Source organism: Acinonyx jubatus, chromosome E4 (assembly GCF_027475565.1).
Source record: "Acinonyx jubatus isolate Ajub_Pintada_27869175 chromosome E4, VMU_Ajub_asm_v1.0, whole genome shotgun sequence".
In the NCBI taxonomy this organism is placed as follows: Eukaryota; Metazoa; Chordata; class Mammalia; order Carnivora; family Felidae; genus Acinonyx; species Acinonyx jubatus.
In genome coordinates this window covers 61985419-62004150 of record NC_069395.1, presented here as the reverse complement: position 1 = coordinate 62004150, position 18732 = coordinate 61985419, and the positions used below count along the sequence as shown (strand labels likewise).

The window sequence follows — 18732 nt, the reverse complement described above, 5'->3', positions numbered from 1 at the left end:
TAAGTATGAGAGCGTGCCAAAGAAGTTAATTCTCCGTTAACAGTTTATTTTCTGGCATCCCTAAGCCTTTGTATATGAAAAACAGATAGGAATAAATGTTGACTGAATCACAACAACGTCGCAACCGTTCCCGAATTTAATGAAAAGCAAACATAGGAAACAGCGTCTCAAAAGTTTATTAGTTACGTGAGTTGTCTCATGCTGTCATTCTTTCTTCCACTTTGAACAGATAACCCTTTGTGCAAATCAGTCTGAGCACAAGATCTGAATTGGGGCTCCTCTACGGTTCCGAAATGGGCTCTGTTTCCACCGTGCATGAGTTTTATCGTTCCTTAATATAATCATCATCTTTCCTCAGCCAAACACTGTGGACCTATTCAATAGCGACGGATCCTGAATCAATGCTTTATTTCAGAAACAGGTTCAGAATCCAGAACTGCCATCAGGGCAATAAGGACAGAGCTTAAAGATATCCAACTTTGCAGGGGCCGCTTTCATTATTCCTCGTTTGACAAACAGTTACTGTCGGGAGTGGCAAGGTGGTTCTCCTCCAAAGACAAAGAGAGCCATTGAGGAGTGAGCACACGGGGAGCCGTATATTTAACAATACATTCTCTCTCTCGGTGTCCCTGACTTGTCACCACCACTGCCTTGCCATAAAAGGACTTGCCTAATCTGACCTTGCCTCAATGGCCCTGAAGTTTTCTAGACTGAGCAACGCGTTGTGCCTGCTAACGAATTTATTTTACACGAGTTCGCATCGGTGGCGTCATCCCTGAGCAGATGAGTGACGCCTCAAGATTTACAGAGCCCTGATTGCATCTCAGTGATATTCATACTCACATTTATCCTCCTAAAATTACAGTTAAGATCTGTAGTAAATAAAGTACGGTGGGAGACTTCTTCCCAAGGGGACAGGAGATCCTCAGAAACAGAACCAGCGCTAGTGTGAAAGTCAAGCTCTGCCCAGGCTGGTGAACCACACTTCAGACTAGCTGCTGGGAAACCAACCTTGAACCTGCTAAAACCCACTCTTAATGCCTCATCTTGAACACCCCGCCCCCACCTCCACCCTTTGCATATATCCCAATAGTGACCTGTTAACTTTGTTTGATATCCTTCTTTTGTTGGTATAGTTATATTTAGAATAATTACACTCTTGACACAGGCTGGATTCTTTTGGTAAATCTGGCTGGAAATAGGCTTCTTGCAGGGGCGGTAGACACAATACAGGTGTTGGAGGGATACGTGACCAGACACTGGTGCCCTCCCTAAGGAATCCCTTCATACTCTGCCTGGCTCTCTGCCCTCCCTCAGGTGACTGGGGCCCGCTGTGGAGAGGTCACCCAGAGCCAAGGTGGAACAGTGTTCCCCTCAGCTGGATACCAGCTTTACACACTGCTTCCAAATGCTTTCTGACCCATTTGGTGTCCGCTCTGAGTTCCTGAATTCAGGGAGCTACACTGTCTGCTAAGCCGATCTAACAGAGTAGTAGCTTAATAAAAACGTGTTTAACTTGCACTGGGCCCTGGTCCCCCGTGAGACATGGCCCCAGGTGGGCACTGAGTGAAACTGGATATTCCTCAGACCTCTTCCTTTCTCAGGATCCTAAAAATGAGCTTTGATTCCAACATTTCACATCAATGAATCACTATATAATCTACTCGTGGGTATCAGGAAAACATTAAATAACAAGTAAGTAATGCCTGGTAATTCGTCTAGGCATTAGGAAGAGGTGTTTAAGAAGAAATTAGACGTCAAGTCACACTGTTTTAATTTACCTTAAATGAATATTGGAGATCAGAGTTCTCTTTTAGAAAAATATTCCTATTTAGAGGTACTGAAACCACCGTATTTTGTTTTAGCCTGTTTCTCCCCCCCCCCCCCTATTTTCACTGAACTTGATGTTCATTGTTGTTGAGTCAGGCAAGTGCTGTGGGCAGTCCTTTCTCTGTTTCCTCTGGGCTTCTCCAGAAAATGAGTTGGCTGCCACCACCACCATGCTCCAGGCTGTGGGCCTGTGTGGCAGGGGAGAAGAAGAGACATCCCCAGCGTCGAGTTTCATTGCACACACATTCGGGCTTCACGGAGCCGAGACGAGCGAGCCAGGGAAACTTAAGCAGAACCTGCAGACGCACGTTCTCTGGCAGCGTCTGACTCCAACCTCTCCCGCCCCGGGCTGCCCCGAGACCCCGGTTCTTGGTCCATCAAACAGGTGGAGAGAGGGGGCTCAGGCAACATGGTGTCCACCAGGGCAAAATGAAACGCCTTTGCTTTCCTGGCTCTCTGACAGCCTGTTCTCTCGGGTACCAGGTGGGGGAAGGGAAAGAGGATGCAATTTAAAACAGTCCCAAGGCCATCTATTTCAAGACTTGAAGATGTTGGTTGCACATATATCCATTTAAAAGTATTTTTGACACGTTCTCTGCTTAATTTATTCATGAAAGGAGCACAAGAAAAAAAAATAAGCTTAACTTTTAAATGGAAACTGGAGGCTAAAAATTCTTCAATAAAACTCAGGAGGGGAAAAAAAACCCAAAAAACTGAAGTTCACTGAGCAAGACGGCACGTCAATATTCTAGACTCTCCTTTGCAAATGAGGAGAGGTTGGGAGTTTGGTTTGTTGGCCTGAACCCGTCTGTCACCTGAAAATGAGAACAGTTCCTTCTTAATTCCCCCTAACAATAAAGAACAGAGGCAAAGTTATTCAACGTTTACGGACAATTTGCTCCCCTGAGCCAGAGGCCAAACATGGTTCATGAGACCCGCCTCCTGGCCTATGAACTAAGGTTCCGCAATCCAAAGGGCATTTCTACTTAGCTTTGAAATACGTCTTTGCACTTATTTGTGAACAGGAGCCTCAGAGCACAGGCTCTGGAGTCTGACGGACCTGGTTCGAAGCCTGCCTCTTCCACTCGGGCCCCTTCCTTCCTACCCGGCTGCAGGATTTCATGCCTCAGCTTCCTCCGGCTTCCTCTAAGGTCTGAGAAGGCAGAGTGTTCAAGCTTCTTGTGTGAAAGCTTTTTGTTTTTTTAATTTTTGACAATGTGTATTTATTTTTGAGAGAGAGAGTGTGAGTAGGGAAGGGGTAGAGAGAGACACACACACACACACAGAATCCAAAGCAGGCTCCAGGCTCTGAGCTGTCAGCACAGAGCCTGACACGGGGCTTGAACTCACAAATGTGAGATCATGACCTGAGTGGAAGGCAGATGCTTAACTGGCTGAGCCATCCAGGTGCCCTGAAAGGTGTTTTTTTGTTTTGTTTTGTTTTTTTAATTTTTCTTTGCAAAGCACTGGTTTTATAAAATGGACTAAAAATGAATTACTGCAAAATTAAAAAAAATTTAAACATACAAAAAAATAAAGGTCACTGATCATGCACTTGGATAACTGGATAACGTGGCAATTTAAAGTAAAAGTTTGCGGGGTGAGTGGGTGGCCCGGTTGGTGAAGTGTCTGACTCTTGGTTTCAGTTCAGGTTGTGGTCTCACAGTAAGTGAGTTTGAGCCCCACGTCAGGCAGAGCCTGCTTGGGATCCTCTCTCTCCCTCTGTCTCTGCCTCTCCCCTGCTCGTGCTCTCTCTCTCTCAAAATAAATAAATAAACTTAAATAAACTAAAAGTTTCCAAACACTCCATTTCTGTATTTATCGCAGACTCGTAATTTACAGGCCACATTTCATGCCGCAAGGCTGTCAGGAGTCAGGCACAGCGCCTGGTTAGTGCTAGATGCTCATTTATGCATCCTTTACATCTCTCTTTTTGTATTCTGAGAGTTCTCTACTTCAAACCACAAAGCAACCCTGTACAGAACTCCTCCCCAGTCAGAGCGCCTCTCCTTGCTCAGTGCAACTCTCCTCCGTTCCTCAGGCACTTCTGCTGAGACTGCCAGGCCCCCAGCACCCAAAAGGGTGTGTGTGCACATGACCCGTGTGCATCCAAAGGGTGGCTGTGCAATTGGAAGAGGACAAGCTAGGATGCCCCAGTCTTACAGTCTGAAATCAAGGGCATGTCGTCTACCTCCAGTTCAGACTGAAGGACGTGACTCCATGGTGTGGAAGAACCTGAAAGGAGGAGGCAACATTCAGAAAGAAGTCCAGCCCTGTGATTGGCAGGGAAGGACAGCAGACTGGTGTGACCCCCGAGTCCCTGCTCCAAGAAAGCCCGAGGCCAGCCACGTCGGATTTTAAGTGGGCTGATTATCAGACTAATCAATTCCCTCTTTCTGGGGATTACCTCAACCAGAGTCCTGACATTCAACAAGCATTTGCAATAATTATTATGTGGAAGGAAGCTAAATGCTCTCCAACGTTCTGGAAAGGAAGCTTAATCACCTTTCCCCAAGTAACCCACTCACCATAACAGGAAAACCTGTTGTACTCCTTCTCAATTTCAAAAAGATACAGATACTACATTTCACGTTAATATCTCTCCAGGTCATAGGTCAGATCTTCCCCTTTGGGTCTGGAAAGGAGGGAAGAGCAGAATACCCATTTTATGGGCATCACGGAGCTTCCTGCTCTGAGAAAGTCTTTGAAGTACGTATCACTGAAAACATCATTTATATAAAAGAGGAAATAAACATTTGAAAGGTAGCCCTGCTGAGATAAGCTTCAGCCTGCAGGTTTGATGGCAGGTTGGTCTCCCTTGTGTTTTGCACGTAGGGCCACTCAAGTTCTAAATTCTCTGGAAAGTAAACAGAAGGCTTCCTGCAGTAATTCCCCTCCAGATCGGATCTGAGAAAAAGATGCAGGATTCAAAAGAATATGCTTCAATACAGGTACAGTAGGGATGGAGAAGCAAGCGTGTAACAACAATCATCTAAACGTTCTGAAATGGGTTGTTTTAACACATTGTATCATAAAGTAATCTACCCGCATGGATGTAAATGATAGTCTTGCAAGAGGGATTGAAATCCAGGAGCTCTGTAAAAATGTTTGGACATGTCGAAAGCAAATATGTGAAGGAATTTCCACTTTTTTATAAAGGCCCCTCCTTCCTCTTGGGTAAAAATGAAGTGAAGAAAGTGAAGGAGAATGAGAGTTGTATTATAACATGTTAAGTGACTAAGGCAAAATAATGACCTGAAAACACTGTTTCCTACGAAAAACCCAAGCCAAGATTAAAACACACTGACATGTATTTATATCAGTGTACAAGGGAGCAGCTAACACTTATTTCTAGCATAAATTTACACCGCTGATTTCTTCAGTTGTATTTTTGGGGACAACTGCATGAATCCTTTTCCTGGTAATCCACACAGAAATACAGAGGGATGGATAATGGTACAAGGCGTGCCAGGCAAGCTGCTGGGGTTGAAAACCTGCTTCTGTAACATGTCAGCTGTGTGACCTTAGATGAATCATTTTACTTCTCTGCACCCTGCCTACCTCAGCTGTAAAACAGCCTGTACCTTACACAGCTATAAGGGGGGAGGTACCAAATTAAAAGCTCTGAGCTCAGATCCTGGAACACAGAAGGGGTTCGGTAAGTGATGGCCATTGCCGCTAGCCACTACCCCTATTCTTATTTTTGAAAGAGCCACCACATGTAGCATGGTTCCAGGTAGATCTTAAGATGATATATTCTTCATCTCAGAGACTGATACTCTTAGATATTTAAACAACAAGTTGTGTGTATTTAACTCACTCTCGTATATACAGGTGCACCCCTACCCAGAATGCCCATCGTTCCCATTTTCCTGCTTCCAAAATGCTGCTGAGCTCGTAAGACGCTGTCCAGTTCTCTGTCCCTGTGATACTTTATCTGGAATCTCCCCTCTGGATCTTTTCATTTATCTCACCAACTCTGTGTATTTTCTTTTCTTCCCTAGCAGCCTGTAAGTTTCTGAGGGCCAGCATCTGAAGCTATTTTATATTTCTGCCTCCTAACATCCCTGGCACAGTGTCTTGCGATAGGATATGCTTCACGTGGAATGAGCAAATAAATGAGCAGATATTTTAAGATGTGTTTGAAAGTTTGTTATGGAAAATGAAGAAGTCATTTGAATAAGACTAGTAATAAAGACATAACTGGAAGAAGGAAGCCTCGCTTTTGTTTTCATGTATGCTAGGCTATATACACTTATCGATCATGTTTATTAGGCACTGCTTTCAGAGGGGCCACCTCTCAATTACAAAAAATGCTAATTTGGAAGTGTGTGTGTGTTTAAGAGGGAAAGAGAGAGAGAGGTTTTTAAGGGAGCATATTTAGGTGAGAGCCGTGGTATACTTTATCAACCCTACTTGAATTGTCAGAATGTCTATCATTTGATCCTGCTATAAACATGTATGTTCATACAAAGTTAAAAATGAAAACAAAAAGCTATTTCCATCTTATCTCCATCTTACATTTTTACCCTGATATAGTTTAGTGTATCAATGTACTGAATTATATTAATATATCAATATATTAATATAATAACTATGTTCAGCATATCAATATACTATATCTGTATTAATACTGTTGAAAGAACAGTCATAAACTTGCAAAACACTGGCCGTCCCTGTAATGACTTACTAAGCTCCAACTCTTCACAAAGGGCTGAGCCAGGTGCTTGGAGAAATAGAACATTAATAAGACCTCCCACCCTCATTCCAGAAGGGAAGAAAAGCAAGTACTTAAAAGCCTTCAGAGTATTAATTCATTTTTTTCGGATTTTCACTGTCCCTGTCCCTGTTTGGAGGGATTCACTCAGGGGCAGAGCCTTCAGCTCTGAGTGGGAAGGAAGATTCAGAGGGAAATGTGCTCCCCTGTGGCAGGGCCATCTGGGAGGGCGACAGTGGAAAACTCAGGACTTTGGACAGACCTGGAAAGGAAGGTAAGATTACAATAGGGCTAGAGAAGGTCATAGGGGTATTCTAAGTGTAGGCAACAACAGGGGAGAAAAGCCCCAAAGGGCAATTTGGCTGTGTCATTGGCACGCAAGCAAGGAAAAAACTGGAGGGGCTGGATACCTGCCCCCACCCCCGCCCCCCACACTACCCTCAGTGGTCTGAACCCTCTGAAGCAGCGCCACCCAATGGAAGGTTTCAGCAGCAGGTGACAGAGTCAAGGCAGAGCTTAAAAACCTTCAACTGGCAGAGGCTTGAGGAACAGACTGGGAGGATGTTACAGGGGAACGTTTCCGTGGCCCTTGTGAGAGGTCAGCAGAGCCTAAGTTACGATGAATATAAATAAATTGGAGGCATGAAAGACGCTTTGAAGAAATCTTTGAAACTCAAACTAAGGAAAGGTCTTAAACAAAGAATACTCCAAGCAATTTAAATGCCTAATGTCAGGAAATAAGGCACTTCATAATGGGGTGTCTTAAATTACTGTTAGAATCATTGACTGTTGGGGCTAGAAGGAAACTCAAAAATCAGTTTGTAACCTCATTTTATAGGTAAGCAAGCAGGTTCAAAGAATTAAGTAACTTTTCAAAAGTTACAAAGATAGCGAATGCCCCAGGAAAGGATTCCCAAATTCTGCTTTGTGTCCCTTGGACGCCTGGGGAGGGGGCTGCCCTAAGAAAAGCATGTGGCTTTGTTATTCCATCCTGTGCATCATTCTATATTATGTCCTTATTTATTTTTGAGAGAGAGAGAGAGAGAGAGAGAGAATGAGAATGAGCAGGGGACGGGCAGAGAGAGAGGGGGACAGAGGATCAGAAGCAGGCTCTTCCCTGACAGCAACAAGCCATGCGGGCTTCAGACTCACAAACCTTGAGATCATGACCTGAGCCGAGGTTGGGCGCTCGACGTCCCCAGGAGCCCCTCTGTTTTGTTTTCTTGTGCCCTGATGTCCCCTTCAGTACCCTTGGCTGGTGGCTCTTTTCCATCCTACTCTACAAGCATGGCCCTCTCGTGCTTTCACCCATCTCCTTGGCTACAACTAGTAGCTTTATGTCGAAGCATCCAGCGAAGAGTCTCAGGTCTTGACCTTTCTCCTCACACTGGACCTGCACTGCACATCTCCACTCAAGTCCCAAAACACAGTGTATTATTTTTCTCTGTTACTCCTTTTAAGTTTCCCAGTTGAACTAATGGTTCATCCAGTTAACATGGGAGTCACCTTTAATTCTGGCCTCTCTCATTTGCTACCCCATGCCTCCTGTTTGTTTTGTTTTGTTTTTTAATGTTTATTTATAGTGGAGACAGAGAGAGACAGCATGAGCAGGGGAGGTGCAGAGAGAGAGGGAGACACAGAATCTGAAGCAGGCTCCAGGCCCTGAGCTGTCAGCACAGAGCTTGACACGGGCTCAAACCCATGAAACGTGAGATGAAGACCTGAGCTGAAGTCAGATGTTTAACCAACTGAGCCACCCAGGTGCCCCTACCCTAAATGCTTCTTAAAGATGCTATTTTCCTTCTGTTTTACTGGCAAAGCCATGCCCAGGATTCATTACTAACCCCTGGACTTACATTTGAATCCAGGCCCTTGTCAAGCGTCTCTTTGTTGGCCAATCTACAATTAACTTCCATTTACCTTCTTTAAGTACATGTTTGGGGGCACCTGGGTGGCACAGTTGGTTGAGTGTCCAACTCTTGATTTCGGCTCAGGTCATGATCCCAGGGTCATGGAATCAAGCCCCTGTCAGGCTCCACACTGAGCGTGGAGCTTGTTTTGAGATTCTCCCTCTCTCTCTCTCTCTCTGCCCCTGTCTCCCACTCTCTCTGTCTCTAAATTAAAAAAATTAAATAATTTTTAAAAAATAAATAAATAAATACATATTTGAACCCCTTATAGTCCAAGCTCTCTTGACTTCTTCCTTGAACTGCACAGCCTTCTAACTGAGGGGTTGGTAAATTTTCTCTGTCAAGGGCCAGACGATAAATATTTTAAGGTTTTGAGGACCATACTCAATTCTGCCATAATAGTCTTAATACATAATGCATAAGGGATAATCATGGCTGTGTCCAGTAAAACTTTAGTTATGGATATATAATTTTTACATGTCACAAAACATTATTTTTCTTTTGTTTTTTTCCCTAACCATTTAAAAATATAAAAACCCTTTTTAGCTCATGGCCCAAAACAGACAACAGGCCATGTTTGCAGGCCGTAGTTGCTGACTCTGCCCTCACTGGTCCTCCTGTTCCCACATCAGCTCTCCGAGTTTGCTCTCCACACTGCTGAGTCTGAACACCAACCCAAAGAGTTGACCATGTTGACAGCCTTGCTTAAATACATCAAGAGTAACCCATTACTCTCAGAATGGCCCAAACTGCAGAATACAGATCACAAGGCCCTTCCTCTGGTCCCTGTTTGCCTCTCCTGGCTTATCCCCTGCCAAACATCTAACCTGATTGTAGAGTTTATATTCCCTCTCAGCTTCCTGTCTGTACATATATATCACTCCATCCACCTTCTTCTACTTTGAGAACTGCTACTCAAGAACTTATTAATCACAATAGCTACCAAACATCTCCTCTTCCAGAACGCTTTCCCTATCATCTTCACCTCCAATGTACAACGAGCCGATTCTTCTTCCTAGGTGCTCCTGTGGTAGTATTTATTCCTGTTACTGCATTTTTATCACACTCTGCTATAACTGCATATATAGAGCTGGCTCTGTACTAGAGTGTGAGCAACCTAAGGATAAGAACTGAATCTTATGTTTTTCTCTATGCCCAAGACCAAGTAATGTACTTGAAAGATACTAGGTGTCCAATAAATAGATGGTGGATGAGTAAATGTTGTACTTACCAGCTGGGTACTTCCATAAAGGTTCAATTTCTATTTTCCTTTTTTTTTTTTTTTAAGTAATCAGTATATCCAACATGGGGCTCGAACCCACAACCCAGAGATCAAGAGTCTCATGCCCCAGTGATGGAGCCAGCTGGGCGCCCCTCTATTTTCTGTGTTTAAGTCCAAGTGGACAATAAAGGGAAATAGCAAACAAGTGATGGGTTATCTTTGTTTCAGATTGCTCTACGGATTAATATGCTAGTTTATACGTTTCCTTTCCCTAGATCACCTCCATCCTTATCTTGTCATTACTTACAACATTGTTTTCATATTCTATGTCAAACTGTGTTTAGACTATGTCATTCGAAATGTTAAAGTTAAGGCTAAGTGAAGAGCCACCTGTGTGGGATGTATTTTATTTCCACTGGTCTACATGGGAAAAGAAGACATAATGTTTCTCAGCCACATACTTGAGTATACCGAATCAATACAGAATGTTGAGGGAAAGCAAATTCTAAAAAGCCCAAAAAACTGTATCAGAAATATTTAGCCCAACAACCACATCCCATTTTTAGAGCAAAAGAGAGATACACATAGTTCTTTGCTTTTTTAATTGTCCTCTTTAAATTTATGAATGTGGATTTTATAAAACGTGAACGCAGACTAAATGTAAAATGCTTACAAAAGAGTACTGCACTCGGAAAATGGGTAATTTTTTTTCTGTAAAACTAGTTTTCAATTTCTGTAGACTAGCTGTAAATAAAGCCCAACAGAAAAAGCTTTCTATGGAACCAAGCAACACCATTTTCCTCAAGAACAAAGGAATTAGTTACTACGAGTCCATTTTCAGCAGTCGCTGTACCTTAAATATGCTCCTCTTACAAGAAACTGGTCTTGTCAGACAGTACAAATTGATACGGTGCAGGAACACTCCCTACAGGACTTCGACTTCAGAAATGAACTCTCTAAGACAGAATGGCGAAGGGAACAAAACCAGCATTAATATTTATTTACTGAAGCCCAGCCACACTGAGACGTTAAAGGCTGTCCCGTTTCTGTCGTTGGCAGTGCTTAGCACACAAATGGTTGTTTCAGAAGAACAACTATTAACTATCATGACACAGCTAAATTTCGAAACTTCTAAGATTAAATAATCCATAGGAACTATCTTGACATTACACTCTCAGGTCTACAGAACAACACTTTGAACGGGCATGAAAAGAACAGCTATTATTCTGTAGGAGTAAGCAGTTTCTTCTCATAAAAAGTGTTTTATCTATTGGGATTTTTCCAGATATCACACATGTATAAATGATTTATTTTCTTTCTTTCTTTTTCTCTCTCTCTTTCTTCTCTTTCTCTTGCATTGTTTAAAAGCAAAGTTGGCAAACCATTTGGAATATTATCATAACAAAATATTTTTAACAAAGTTTGATTTTAACAGAACTAGAGGCATCTTAACACTAACCCAAAACTTTGGGAGGTTCACCAACCCCTAGAATATTTTTTTCTCCAAATGCAGGCTGTTCAAGTGGTGCTTTTCCTCCATCTGTTATCATACCGTGCTCAGAATTACATTGTCATATTTAATGTAAAAGGGATCAGTCCCCTTTCGTAGTTTAAATTCAACATATTACTATGATGAAAAGACCAGGGATTTTCTAATTTATGAGCCACATCAAAGCTTATAAACTTACATGTGTATTTAGACAAAGTTCTCTGTAAAAACGGAAAAACTGTAAGAACTGAACAAACCTAAATGCTTGATCTGAAAAATGAAAAATCGTACCAGAATTCAAAGTGAGAAGAAACCACTTATATGGGTAACATGAAATTTTACAACCTCTATTTGAATTTCTGTGTATATGCATTTGTGTGCGTGCGTGTGTGTGTGTGTGTGTGTGCGTGTGTGTGTTTTCCACACAGCAAATTATACAGCTCTTGCTACCTAAAATGTCTCATCGTAACCCAGGGCTGAGCTATACGTTCACTAAAGTTTCACAACATTGACAATCACCTCACAGTACCTCATGACAGAAGCCATGTAATTTGAGACCACAGTGGCACAGGGCACAGTTATAATAACCATTTGAACATGAATAGTGTCAATCGATTCCATCTCTAAATTCTATACCTTCTTAGGACTCAGGTTTCTTATTTTGTATCAGTTACATCCTAGTTTGCATCTTGGGATGCCTTCTACTTGGGTCTCTTTCACCACTGACAGTATCTGATTCTTTTCCTAAATATATTTCCTCAGATCTTTCAGTTCAACATTTTTATTAGACACAGAATTAACAGGAGAGGTACTGGTGGTGGTAGGAGGAACATGTCATGTTGCTCATCTTGATAGAGAATCACCTAAATATTTGAGCATTGCCGATGAAAGGTTTTGTAATATATCATAATTCCCTGCCACACTTATCATTCACATGTCTGGGTGTTTTGCTTTCCACATCTCCACTTCTCTTAATATGCCTGAAAGCTGTGTGTGAATTGAATGACTAAGACGAACTCTAACAACTGTTTGGAAGCCGGTGGCAAAAATCAGTGGGATGGAATTGGTGCTCTGGCGCGTAATGGGATTAGGGGTACCTGGTGAGGTGCAGTTGGTGCTGGGACTCGCTCAGCAGATCTGTCAGTTGCAGGCACTCCTCTCTGGCCCCGGCTGCCTTCTGCTGCTCCCGTTCCAAGTGCTGTTTGCTTTCACTGACTTCTAATCTCAATTTCTCTATTTCCTTAGGTAGAGAGGGGGCGGGGGGAAGCATCCATATAAACTATATGCACTTGAATTCAAAATTATCTCATTTTTATTTTCGCCATGAATTTTAATGGGATGAAAAATTATTAGAAAATTTAGGCTAGCTTCCATTTTATGACAAAGGGAATTAACCCAGCCAAAAATGCACATTAGTGAGGTTTTTTTGGATCGTAAGATGAAGTCTAATTTCAGAAATGAAATGATTAAATGAGAGTAGTCAAAATGGATAATCTGCACTTTCATTCTTAAGGCTTGCTCCTTTTAAAAACAGTATTAACTTAAAAATGTCACCACTTTAAAAATACAACATTTTCATTTGTGAGATTAGATCAGATACATGCAGTGATTTACTTCAAATATGTGACTCTGTTCCGAAAGGTATATTTATGGTTTCATTTGGATGTTTTGAAAGCCAAACTGAAGGGTAAATTGTTACACCTTTTAAAAAAATGTGAGGTGTAAAAGAAGGCATCATTATGATGCTCAACATTGTTTGGAAAAAAATACTTTTTAGGAAAAAAAATATAGCATGAGAACCTTCAAGCCTTTAGAGTATATGAGATTTCTGAGCTAAAACAATATTACACTAAAATTGCATTAAAAGGCAACAAAAGCACTCTACAGTTAATAAATATGAACATCTAAAATATATAAAAATTTATGATATATAAAAATTTATGATTCTCTAGTCTCAGGATGAAATTATCCCCATCTTACTGAAACTCAAATATTTTGAAGCAAAAATACCTTATATGGAACACAGTTTTAAATAGTTCACACATTAAAGGATAATTATTTATTTATCATACAACATCTATAAATTAACAAAAAATAAAAGACAGATCTTCAGACTATTAAATCCAGAAAAAAAAAATAAAGGGGAAAGTAAAGGGTAGAAACATTTTCAAATTCAACAGAAAGCAAGAAGCAATTTTAATTCACAAAAATGCAATCTCCTTTTGGAAAACAAAATCATGTCTAAGTGTTTTGAACTTAGTATTTAAGTACATCTCAATTTCCTCATATCATTACTCAATATGCTCCAACTACATTTAATGCATCAGGAAGATAAACTAAATGATTTGTTTTTTTGACATTTATCACATATAAATATCCAGTTTATCCCCATCAAAACTGTACATTACCAGCAACTTAATAAAACAACTTACAAGTTTTCAGATATTGTTTTATTTTTAAAAACCTATGTAATAATGAACCTATCACTTACATTCAGAGTAGATTTTCTGTATCTTTCAGATTAGAACACTAAATGAAACTGACCTGTTTCTTTAAAAATTTCAAACTGATAAAGCTATACCAATCTATTTCTAATCCCATAATTTAATATAATTAAGGAAATGAAAAAACGTGAATATCTATCAAGTTTTATTTGCCTAACATTTAAAAAATTAATAAAGGCAAACATGTATAGAATCGGAATAATATGTTGACTTTAAAACTTCAAAAATTCACTCACTAATTTTGTACACAGTGCTACATGCAAGAAACCACACTGAATATTATGGTGGGCTCAGAGAGTTTCCATCTCTATACTCATGAGTTAATTCAGATAGGTAAATGAGACATATACATATACAGAAAACTATCAAAATACAAAGCACATAAGAAACAACAACTGAGCAGTAGAGAGAATCTGTGCTTCAGTAGGTCAGATTAGGGATATATTAGCATGGGCAAGAAAAGTGGGAAAGAAGGTAAGGGCACATTAACTCATGGAATGATAGACGAGACCACATTGTGAAGAGTCTTAAATTCTAGACAAATTAAAGCTGTATTTTTCTTATAGATAATGGAGAGATATTAATGGTTTTAAAAGGTACTCAATATGAGAGAAGCTGAGCTTTAAAACAATGAGAGAAATGTTTATGGTCAATTTAAGATGGCAGAGACTGGCGGAAGGAAGACCATGAAGAGATAGTTGCAATATTCCGGATATAAGAATAGAGACACTTCAAACATAAAGAGAACATGGTGAATATACGGAAATAAAAGGAAAGCTATCATGAGACATCAAAGATGACTCCAGAATTATGAATTCTGCCAAAAATTTACAGAAATGGAAAATTTATAAAATCCCCAACTTTCTTAAAAAGAAAAGATGCAACAATTTTTTATAAGCTCGACACAGCTCTGGCACTTTCCAGCTCTGTGAGCTTGGATGAATCACTCAACTGTTAATCAGATTGTTCAGTCCACAATGGAAGTTATGGCTGCAGCCGGCTCTGAATGCTATCATAAAGATTAAATGAGATGATGACTAGTTAGCAGAGTGTCCAGCACATAGTAAGAGCTGAATAAAAGACAGCTAGTGCTGCTATTGCTGATTTTTTTTCTCTTTCAAGAACAGCACAGTGGTAAGTAGATAAAATGATCTTCCTAAGGATATATGGCTATCACAGAGGACTAAAGAGTTCTTGACCTAATTCAATAAAATTTCCCCCATAAATCTGATGAGAGCTGAATAAAACTTTATTATAATTTCAAAATGCAAAAAGCATTTTTGTTAGATGGAAAATTACTGCCGCCTTCTATCTGTGCCAGAAAAAGAGCTTATTGGTGCAGATAATCAAAATCAACAAATAGCGTAACCAGCTGGACCAGGGCTCAACACTCACTCCCTGAGTCAGGAAAATCTGCCATGGCACCAACTCCAACAGTTAGAAGAGGACTCTCTTGCCAGAAATGCCATGCTCCCACTGGCAGGATAACCCTTTGCCTCACCCAACTAGGTCAGCGCTGCTTCCTTGGCTGTATACAGTGGTTCAGGGATGAAGGACCAACAACAGTCATAGGCCAGTGGTACGTTACTCCCAAAGCACACTATTAACCTGCAGTGTCTACAGTGCAACTTGATGCGGCCATCTCTTGGCCAACTGGGCAAAGACAAGTCCAGATAGCTTTACGCTTTACCAAAAAATAAACAGTAAAACCTTGGATTGCGAGTAATTTGCTCTGTGAGTCTTCCGTAAGATGAGCAAATATTTCTAATAAATTTTAACTTGATAAAGCGATGCTGAATGTCACATGATCACAACTGAGCCAACGGTTTTCTCTCTCTCTCTCTCTGTAGGATTGTGGGTGATCATCTCCCATGCTCAGATGCTCGGTCTCAGGCCGCGATGTTTGGCAGAAATCAGTGACATTTCAGAATGTTGGAAAGTGACCACAATAGGCACTAGTGTATTTATTGTCACTTCAAAGCAACCTATGGACAGTCCTTTGCTTTTCCATACAAGAGTAAGCTTGAAATGCTTTGCTTCATTCTAGGTCAGGCTGCCTGCAGATAGAGACTTTTTTTTCTGCTGCCTTATTGCCGGTTACATTAAATACAGTGTATGACAAGAGTTTATTAATACTGTACTGTAGTCAAGGTCCATTAGTAATAGTGAAAGTCATCCTACACAATAACCCTCCTTTCTCTTGTCTCCCTCACACCAGCCACGAAAGTTTTCAAAGGTAAATGGAGGTTAATTTGCTTATTTTTCTTTATTATTTTGTATTATATTATAGTACAGTAATCATTTTTATATGAATATTTTTGGGTGGTGGAATGAATCATCTGAGTCTCCATTATTTCCTATGGGGAGAATTTGCTTTGATATAAAAGTGCTTTGGATTACAAGCATGTTCCCAGAACAAATTTTGCTTTCAAACCAAGGTTTTGCTGTACTTCCAGTCATGAATGTAACCATCAGAACAACTAAAAATAGAAACTGTTAAAAGGGCTATAGTCGCCTGGGTCGCTCAGTTGGTTAAGTGTCCAACTTCAGCTCAGGTCATGATCTCACGGTTCATGAGTTCAGGCCCCACGTTGGGCTCTGTGCTGACAGCTCAGAGCCTGGTGCCTGCTTCAAATTCTGTGTCTCCCTCTCTCTCTGTCCCTCCTTCACTTGTGCGCTCTCTCTCTCCCTCTCTCTCTCTCAAAAATAAACATTAAAAAAATTTTTTTTTTAAAGTGGCTAACTCAGGGGGCGCCTGGGTGGCTCAGTCGGTTAAACGGCCAACTTTGGCTCAGGTCATGATCTCACGGTCCGTGAGTTCGAGCCCCACGTCGGGCTCTGTGCTGACAGCTCAGAGCCTGGAGCCTGTTTCAGATTCTGTGTCTCCCTCTCTCTGACCCTCCCCCCGTTCATGCTCTGTCTCTCTCTGTCTCAAAAATAAATAAACGTTAAAAAAAAAATTAAAAAAAAATAAAATAAAATAAAGTGGCTAACTCAGGACAATCATACCACAGATGGGGTATCAAGAAAGGGAGACTTTTTACTGTTTATCTATAGTCTTCTGTAGTATAGGAGTTTTTTTTTTCTTAATCACAGACATATGTAACTTTATTTTTATTACTTATTAAATTTTCATACCAGAGCACTTCACTTTACCTAAGTCAAATAATACTCAACTACTCATAACAAAGAAGGGCAGTGCCCACGCTCTTCCCCACACCCATCTCCAAGCCCGATCATCAATGGCCCATCTGATCCACTCTTCTGATACGTATCTTCATATTTTTATACGACATACTTATAATGTTATTTCTTGATTTTATAATATTAGACGTTACCTGTTACCTCCCTACATTAAAAAAGTAACAATTTAGGTCACTCAACATACCTATCTCATTTTCCCATATAACAATTTTGGTTAAATCCTTAGTCAATAGCTCTTTTACATTACGGTTATAGAAATATTGTTCACTCCTAAGACAAACCTTATTTTGATTAATTTTTTTGTACAATATTTTATTATTTCTGGAATTAATTGCCTACTTTTTAATAGCTTATTTTTCTAGGTAACTGACATTTTCCCCCAATATTCAAAAAGATCTGTCACACACCCATCAATATTATTTTTTCAGATAACAAAACACATCAGATAAATTATCAGTTCCTTTTAAAATTTCCCCCTAGATATATCCTTCTTGGTGCCTTATGTCTGGCCTGGTTGATCTCTGTCTTGGGTCAAGCCTTAGACATGCTACTATTAGAGTTTCATGTTTTCTGGGTTGTAAGTCATCCTGTTTTTCAGTTTACGTCCTTTTTTAGTTAAAGTACATTCTTCAGGCAACTTTCATAAGAAAGAATATCTGAATAATACCTTTTTAAAAAGTATTTGTATGCCCAAAAATGCCATTTTTCTAGCTATACATTTGACAGTTTGGCTAGGTATAAAAATCTATGTTGAAATCAATTTTTACTCAGGATTTTTAAGGGGTTACTCCATTGTCTTAAAGATTCTAACACTGCAATTGAAAAGTCCTATGCCATTCTGATTCTTAATACTTAGTCTGTGATTTTTTGTTTGTTTGTTTGTTTCTGAAAGCTTTTATATTAATTTCTTTTTCCCTGGCATTTTGCAATTTTACAGTGTGGACCTTGGAATGGCCTTTTTTCATGTTTTGTGCTGGTTTTTCAGTAGACCTTTCAATCTGGAGGCTGTTCTCTTTAGTCTGGGGAATTTTTCTTGTATTATTATTTAAAAATATTTTGATGTCATACATTTTAGTATTTCCTCTTCTTGGAACTCCCAGACATTGGTTTTTCACTCTGTTGGATTTATCATCTAATTTCCTTATGCTTTCTATCTCACCTTTTGATTCTAACTTCTGGAAGACTGTGTTGACTTCATCTTCCAAAGCTTCTACTGAATTTCTGAAAAGATTTCTACCACATTTTTCATTTCCATGAGATATTTCTTGTTTTCACTGTTTTACATAGTATGCAATTTTTACCTTATGGATATATCTAATCTCTCTATTAGAATATTAGAGTATTTTAAGTATTCTCCTCTGCTCATTACATATTGCTTCAATTTCCTTTTCCTCTGTTCATCCATTTTTAGCCAATCCCCTATGTTAGAGGCTTTCTTCAAATGCATGGTGATACCTGGCTGTCATTTCACATTCAGAATGAAGTAGTGAGCAAAAATGGTTTTTGGGTAATGTGCCAGTTTAGATTATTGTTCAGAAAAATTTCATTTCTATCTCCCTTCCACTGGGAATGGAATATACTATCCCTTCCTAATGACTTTGGGCTTGGCCATGTGATTTCACTTAGCCAATAAAAATTTTGTGGCTATAACGTAAGCAAAAGTCATAAATACTTCACTTCCATATTCTAGTGATTCTCGATTAGAAAAGTATGCCCTGGACAATTGCTACCCCTTTTGCCTGGACTGAAGAATAAATACATGTGGAGCAGAACCAAACCCAAACCACAGCCCAGACAACCCACAACTCATAACCTGAAGCAGAGCCACTGAGTCAAATGCAGCCTAGATCAGCCGA

At 40.1% G+C, this 18732-nt stretch overlaps 1 protein-coding gene across 21 annotated transcripts in view; it reads right to left on the bottom strand.

Moving 5' to 3' along the window:
- Positions 1–18732, bottom strand: part of SDCCAG8 (SHH signaling and ciliogenesis regulator SDCCAG8) — a 246837-nt gene that overhangs the window by 113771 nt on the left and 114334 nt on the right. For all 21 annotated transcript variants that reach the window (XR_008293144.1, XR_008293145.1, XR_008293146.1 and 18 more), the window contains one exon: positions 12266–12408. Coding sequence is in view for 18 of the 21 variants with exons in the window: in XM_053209297.1 (XP_053065272.1) it covers positions 12266–12408 (143 nt within the window). In the remaining 3 variants the exon portion in view is untranslated. The remainder of the gene's footprint in view (positions 1–12265; positions 12409–18732) is intronic.